General features: G+C 42.7%; 1 protein-coding gene across 1 annotated transcript; it reads right to left on the bottom strand.

The window, feature by feature from the left end:
* Positions 1-219: 219 nt before the first annotated feature.
* On the bottom strand, positions 220-3,796 carry LOC143008988 (serine dehydratase-like). The gene is made up of 10 exons (XM_076160977.1): positions 3,676-3,796; positions 3,409-3,473; positions 2,751-2,901; positions 2,619-2,658; positions 2,368-2,507; positions 2,167-2,255; positions 1,738-1,971; positions 1,526-1,656; positions 1,295-1,381; positions 220-1,153 (listed from the first exon to the last, which is right to left on the bottom strand). The coding sequence occupies exons 3-10, from the start codon at positions 2,892-2,894 to the stop codon at positions 1,050-1,052; spliced, it is 969 nt and encodes a 322-aa protein (XP_076017092.1). The 5' UTR covers positions 2,895-2,901; positions 3,409-3,473; positions 3,676-3,796; the 3' UTR covers positions 220-1,049.
* Positions 3,797-8,070: the final 4,274 nt, after the last annotated feature.

Here is an 8,070-nt window from a genome sequence, read left to right as displayed (position 1 = left end):
GAACTACCTCCGTGTTCCGTCCTGTTGATGCCTTCTGCGGGTCTGGTTTCATGCTGTGGCGGACAGAACCGTCAGAATCCCGGTAAGCGTAGGTTCCGACTGATTCAAAGATCCCTGAAAGTGACAAAGACTAAAGACAGAATTCAGTCCATTCATTTTTTTTGCTATTTGTTTTTATTGAAGCAAACATATTACATGACATTGCTCATACAAATATGGGACATTTTGGAGATCATTTTTATACAGGGGGGGGGGGGGGGGGTTGTATTATTATTACTGTGCCATTCCCACACACTACAAAGCATTATGGGATGTCATCTAGAAGAAATCTCTTTAAGACTCCACTTCCTGTGATTTTGTTACTTAATTCTTTATATTTGGAGAGCAAGAAAAACAAATATAGAATCCAATCTGACTCTGACATCAACATTGATCACATATATATGAATTGAATTTGAAATAAAAGAATAGATTCCCTATTGGAATGTTGTTTATAATAAAGATCCTATAAATGCTTGATTGAATGCATTTTTCTATGGTTCAATCAGTTCACCCCTGTGTTTCAGTACTCAGCCTGTGTGTGATCGCTCCCCTGCAGGCTCTGCAGCTCAGACAGAACACAGAGGAGCCATTTCCATAGTAATTCCTCCTTAGCCTAACACATATGGATGCATGATTACCGACATGTATAGAGGATTAATTAAGCAAAACGGATAGAATGATAAATGACTTGTCTGACTATCAATCAATCTATCAATCCATTACCCCTTATGGCTCGGCCTTAGTCAATATACAGGTCAGGTATGGGAACGCACTGTACTGTAGTCTGTGTTATGAATGACGAGCAAGGGCGACACCATGTGGACAAATCAAGTAAGTGAACAAAAAGACAGTGTCTTAAACGTTCATAAGAATATGAGTGAGTTTCACTGCAATCTGCAACAATTTCAATTTTCATTTTCATTGCAGTGATTCCTAATGATTGCATCTAAAATAGTTCATGAAATTAATACAGTTATTGATTTCTTATTAGCCCACACACACACACTTTAAGTGTGTATTTTCTCTCTGAGCTTAGCCAGTTGTTTCATGTCGATGCCGCAGCCACCGCACACAATCACCAGCAGGGGGCGCAAAGGGGTTGGAAGGCGACCTAGAAGGAAAGAAGTTTTTGAGGAAAATGTATAATCTATAAAGTTTAATATGCCAGAAGTGAAAGAGAGAAACTATTATTAATGCTGATGAGTTAGTATGAAATGAATGTTCAAATGTAAGTGACTTAGTCTGTGTTTACCTTCCTCCTGTAATCTGAGGATAACTCCACTGTACACAGCTGCCAGAGCGGCTCCACACGCCAGCTGCACCAACACACGCTCCTCATCTGGGAGCACACACACACACACACACACACACACACACACACACACACACACACACACACACACACACACACACCATGAGCATAGAGATCACTAAGACCAAAGCATGCACAGATAGATTCAAATCTAATAAATGAAGGTCTGACCTAGGAAGGTTTCCACGGCGTGCAGCGCCTGCAGGTCGGTGACGACCTCAGATATGATGTTCAGCTCACTGCTCTGGCTGTACTCAAAGGCTTTGGTGCAAACTGTCTTTGATCCCAGACACTTGGCCTCACTGAGTGAAGACGGACAGAAGGAGGTGAAGATGTTTGCTGAAAACACTTTGACATATTCAAGAAAGCTGAAGTCCTCTGACCTGGTGATGTCATCCAGGGTGACCACCTTCCCCGCCTTTACTGCTGCATTGAAACAGTCGGCCCCCACCGTCTCCACGGCGACGATCGGCACGTCGGCCCAGCCTGCCTGTATCAGGCCCTGGACGACCCCGCAGAGGAGCCCCCCTCCCCCCACAGACAGCACCACAGCCCCGGGCTTCACTGTGGGGCCCAGGGAGGCCGCAACCTCTGTGATGACGCTGGCATGACCCTGCCTGAGGTGTGTGAGTGAGTGTGTGTGTGTGTGTGTGTGTGTGTGTGTGTGTGTGTGTGTGTGTGTGTGTTGGGAACAAGGTACAGAGAGGGTTTGGTTTAAGTACAGGGAAGTAAGTATTATACTTATTAATAAAAGGAGTGTGTGTGTGTGTGTGTGTGTGTGTGTGTGTGTGTGTGTGTGTGTGTGTGTGTACCATAGCAGCGGGTGATCAAATGCAGGAATATAAGTTAGCCCCTCAATTTCCGTCAGTCTGAGAGCCTCAGTGTTGGCGTCATCCCACACCTGCAGCAGAAGAAAAGAAAGCAAACATTTGATTTCTTGTGTTCCACCTGTTTCAACTGATTAGTTGTAACAGGTGGAATAGCTTACTTACACGTGTAATAGCTTACTTCACCTTGCCTGTAATTTTGACAGTAGCTCCTTGATCCTGGAGCTTCTGGACCACCAGCTGGGGAGAGGAGGTGGGAATCACTATAGTGGCTGGCAGACACATTTTTCTGGCTACAAAGGATGCAGCGAGCCCGGCACTACCACCTAGAAGAGGACACAGAATAACACAACATGACACTGCAGATGAGACTGGGCTGTACTGATTGTGTGTTATATTGTGCATTTGAACACAGAGTTTATCAGAGCATAACTCACCTGAAGCACAGGTGACTCCTTTGGACTTTGTGGCGAGTTGGAAGGTCATGATGAAGGTTGAATGAAGGTGAGTGTTCTCAGTTCATACTGTATCAGCAGTCAGCACCAGGAGTCTATCCGGGCCGGTACCTGCTGGCAGAGGTGTCCGATGCCGCGGATCTTGAAGGATCCGGTGGGCTGTGAGCTCTCCATCTTCAGGTAGACGGTGGTTCCGACCCGTTTGGACATGCCGGCGCTCTCCAGCAGAGGTGTGTTGAGGTGGAAATGCTCCGACATGACGCACCTGAGACAGAAACACAGACCGGACAGAAGACAGAGGAGATAGAAGTGTGCAGCTTCTTCACTCCAGCATCACTTTGTGAATCAGAACATTTCTGTGGCGTCTCATTTCACTTTCCAATGCCTTTGAATCGCCCTGTGTTTTAATTTCCTGTTTAATTGGCTTTGTTGTGATTTATGTAAAGCACTTTGAAGCACCTTGGATATGAAAATGAACTTCTAGTGTTAATTCATCTTGTCCCGTAAAGGGCGCGTTCAATCATGTGAGTACATTAAGCACAATACTGCAAACACCGCGGACTTTATGATCAATGTCAGACCTTTGATGAACTCTGCCCGCTACCGCTCTCTATCGGGGGTTTTGTGAAAGCACGAGTTTCTGAAGCGTCCACTGATGCTTTCTGCTGAGATGATAAAGCCGTGATGATAAAGAGTAAAGCTTTTCTTCGTGATAACTATTCATAACACTAACAACAATATGATAAATAAATGATAACAAACATTTACGTACCTTTACTAATGCAATAAAGGAGTCAACTAAGGAGACAGAGAGCCGAAGAGAGATCAACACGGGACCTGTAAGGAAAACAACTGAGCTGGTTACGCAACACCCACAGAAAAGTTCAAAAATAATATAATGAATCATCTGAGGTGTGTTATAAATTAAAACAAAAGCAGAAACGGACTTTAACGTGACAGCGCTGCACCGGCGCATCTTAGGACGAAGCACAGAAGCTCGTAAATGATCGTAAATATGCAAAGATAAATGTTTACTTACGTTTATTTAAAGTTTCTCGTCAGGACAACAAACGATGAAGGACTCAGACGCATTCAGGAGTTTCGTGTGTTAAACATTAGCGTGGCGTTATGTTGCGCTATACGTGGGTTAAACACGTGACAGAACAACAACACGGCAAGTCACTTCTGGACGATGCTTTCAAAATAAAAGCGCCAGTAAATAAAGTCAAAATAAATCAGGGCGGCCGTTCAAACATGGCGACCAGAGGTCAGATAGTGATGTAGCGTTACCGAATAAACAGTAACACACTCGTGTCTTAATTTCTTTCTGCTTGCTGTTGTCATTTCCCGTTCATACTCCTGTTCCTGCTGTAGCGTCACACTGTGTTCAAGAAATCCACCACATAAAAACCTGCGAGTAACAAACCAAGACCGACCAGACATATCAAAGTTCTGTGCTCCTGATTGGACGCATGCACTGTGGAACATAAATCTATGATCTCTGGTGCACGGTGGCTCCTTGGAGGCTCTGGACCCTCTGCAGGACCTGACTGAGGTCCTCTAAAGCCTCAGGTCGTCTGAGTCGCCATCAGAAATGAGACGAGATCCACAGAGCACAGCTGAAGCTTTAATACGTTAAAAACCAAAACAACAACAATAACCAGACATTTTAGACCAAAGATTTGGTGAAATTTCAAACCAAACATATTTACAATTTTAACCTGGTTACACTCGTCAATACCAAATGACATCAAACTACACCGAAATTCACTTTCTCACATGAAATCTGACAAAAGAAAGGAAAACAAAAACAAAATGGCAGATAAAATGAAACTTTGGTTTGATTGAGACCTCCTTGTCTTTGTCGCGCTCGCGCTCTCGCGCTCTTTCGCTCTCTCGCTCTCTCTTTCTCTCTCAAACAAGCGCAAAGAATCAGCCATCTTCTGTCTTGAGGTACAAGTTTCAACAAAATAACGGTGAGTGTTTCCTTTGACTACATATTTTGTTATGGCTGAGAGAACCAATATCTCCATGACAAACTGTATATGCTCTGCTGCGTGTTGTTGTGCTCAACTTCTGTGAGTCGGAGTTTAGCATCACAGAACCCTAACGCTAATTAGCGGCTATTTAACGCCATTTTAGCAGCTAAACGCTAATTAGCTTGCGCGGCTAGGTTACTAACCAGGTAGCTAACCTGTTAAAACATTTGGAATGACTGTTTGGAATTGTGTGTGCGTGCGTGCGTGAGTAATGAGTGTATCTTTTTTTTAATATGGAATTCTATAGAGCACTTAGTAATCTGTGTTCAGATACACAAACCAATGGGTTACTATTATTACTTTTTGTCAATAAACTGAGATTATCTGTGCTCCTTCACCACCTTTCAGACTGTCCAGTCCAGTTGGACACATGAACTGTGGAACATAAATCTATGATCTCTGGTGCACGGTGGCTCCCTGGAGACTCTGGACCCTCTGCAGGACCTGGCTGAGGTCCTCTAAAGCCTCAGGTAGTCTGAGTCGCCATCAGAAATGAGACGAGATCCACAGAGCACAGCTGAAGCTTTAATACGTTAAAAACCAAAACAACAACAATAACCAGACATCGATCAAAGATTTGGTGAAATTTCAAACCAAACATATTTACAATTTTAACCTGGTTACACTCGTCAATACTAAATGACATCAAACTAAACCAAAATTCACTTTCTCACATGAAATCTGACAAAAGAAAGGAAAACAAAAACAAAATGGCAGATAAAATGAAAGTTTGATCTGATTGAGACCTCCTTGTCTTCGTCACGCTCGCGCTCCCTCGCTCACTCTCTCTCTCTCTCTCTCTCTCTCTCTCAAACAAGCGCAAAGAATCAGCCATTTTCTGTCTTGAGGTACAAGTTTCAACAAAATAACGGTGAGTGTTTCCTTTGATTACATATTTTGTTATGGCTGAGAGAACCAATAACTCCATGACAAACTGTATATGCTCTGCTGCGTGTTGTAGTGCTCAACTTCTGTGAGTCGGAGTTTAACATCACAGAACTCTAACGCTAATTAGCGGCTATTTAACGCTATTTCAGCAGCTAAACGCTAATTAGCTTGCGCGGCTAGGTTACTAACCAGGTAGCTAACCTGTTAAAACACTTTTTGACTGTTTGGAATTGTGTGCGTGCGTGAGTAATGAGTGTATCTATTTTTTTATGGAATTCTATAGAGCACTTAGTAATCTGTGTTCAGATAAACAAACCAATGGGTTACTTTAATTACTTTTTGTCAATAAACTGAGATTATCTGTGCTCCTTCACCACCTTAGCAGACTGTCCAGTCAGGTCAAGGAGAAACTGTTATGCTCTCCATGCTCTCGTCCCATTTGATTAAACTTGAATTCCGGTTTGTAATTGTGGAGTTCACCTCCTTGATTTTATTGGATGTATTCCCCCCAGGTGCACAGTGACAGGTCCATTAATGACACAGTGACTGCTGTCTAATCTTTTCTGTGCTGTTCCTCCACAGACCTGACACGAAGAGAACCATCTACAAAACAAAAGAACCATTTCCGGCTGACTGTGAGTAGATTGAGCTTTTCAATTCCTGGGTCAAAATCATATAAAAACCCCTATCATTTTAACCCTTATGCCCTTACTAACGTCGGACACCTTCGTGGCAGAAAAAGCCACGCACATACAAACTGCTGTAAAATCATCATACATCAAGTTTAAACCAGTTTAAACCTATATTTAAGCCGCATTACTTACTAAACTATCTAAGGCTTAGACTAACTAAACTATCTAAGGCTTAGATAGTTTAGTTAGTTATGCCGGCTTAAATATAGGTTTAAACTTGTTCATATTTATATGTTGTGTTTATGTCACTCTCAACTGTTTTTCCATTCTTCTTTCAAGTAAATTGTTAAAAGTATTTCATTGTTTACCTTTGCATATATCCTCATATAGTTTATGGGTTTACAATAATATCACAAGTATATACAACTGTTGTTTTGTTTTTCCCCAAAAGCCATGAGTTCTGGGGAGGAAGGAGGAGCCTCTGGAGGGAGAGGGCGTGGTGGAGCTGCCCCGATGGCTTCTTTGGAGGACGCCATCAGGGCGGCAAGGGCTGCCGAAGCAGCAGCATTATGGGTCGCGAGGGTGTTGGAGGGCATGTCCCGCAGCATGGGACAAATCCCGGCAGCGCTTCAGCAGCTCGCACTCCAACCACCTCCACCACCACCAGTTATGCCGGCTTAAATATAGGTTTAAACTTGTTCATATTTAAATGTTGTGTTCATATTTATATATTGTGTTTATGTCACTCTCAACTTTTTTTCCATTCTTCTTTCAAGTAAATTGTTAAAAGTATTTCATTGTTTACCTTTGCATATATCCTCATATAGTTTATGGGTTTACAATAATATCACAAGTATATACAACTGTTGTTTTGTTTTTCCCCCAAAAGCCATGAGTTCTGGGGAGGAAGGAGGAGCCGCTGGAGGGAGAGGGCGTGGTGGAGCCGCCCCGATGGCTTCTTTGGAGGACGCCATCAGGGCGGCAAGGGCTGCCGAAGCAGCGGCATTAAGTGCCGACACCTTAATATATGTTATGTATGTTTTATGAATGTATTCGATGATGTAATGAACAATGAATTTATATATGTTGTTATTTATATTTGTTGTTATTTATATTTATATGTTTTGTTGTTATTTGGCAGCACAACCGCATTTCTGCCACTCCTTCAGACTCCTTCAAAGAGGTCCAGTCTTTATTCTTTCTTTGGGTTCCACATTTTAAAAAAAATGTGTACAACACAGGTGCATTTGCGCTTCACTTATTTGTGGCTATTTTCAAAGTGCATGGAAGTCCCAGTCAAAGTTGCCCACATCCTTTCATGGAAACAATAAACAGTAGTATTTACCTCAAACACAGTGAATCCAATGTGGAGGTTTTTGACCAGGCGCCTGTTTCTCTTGTCTGGCTTCTGCATGAGAGACACCAGCATGTTGTTTACATTCGCTTTCCCAGCACATTTACCGCGTAATTTTCCAATTGTGACCCGATATTGTGGATTAGTCCAGAAGGTGTCTGGAAAGCAAAGTAGGAAACAATTTCATAATTTTGAAATTTGCAAAGAATAGTGTAAATCATTTGATTTATTTTAGTGCGGTGGAAAAATGTCTTCTCATTTCTGTCATTTATGGATCATTATTTGTGCTGTGTCCCATGAACCAACAAAACCATGCATGTCCCGGGTACTAGGTCACAGCGTGGGTAAGACTGGGAGGAGTAAGATAAAAAATTGTTTACCCCCTGAGGTGTACCACACCCCATCAGTGATTGAGTATGTCTCCTGTTCAGTGGTCTTGCCAGCCTTATGCCACTTGTTCAGAGTTATGGAGCCCTCAGACGATGATCCCGCTTGTGTTCTGAGGTTCAAGAAGGCCTTTA

Source organism: Genypterus blacodes, unplaced genomic scaffold (assembly GCF_046128005.1).
Source record: "Genypterus blacodes isolate CSIRO-AG114 ecotype Tasmania unplaced genomic scaffold, CSIRO-AGI_Gbla_v1 ptg000109l_1, whole genome shotgun sequence".
Lineage (NCBI taxonomy): Eukaryota > Metazoa > Chordata > Actinopteri > Ophidiiformes > Ophidiidae > Genypterus > Genypterus blacodes.
The sequence above is the reverse complement of the archived record's forward strand: the minus strand, read 5'-3'. Positions and strand labels throughout refer to the sequence as shown.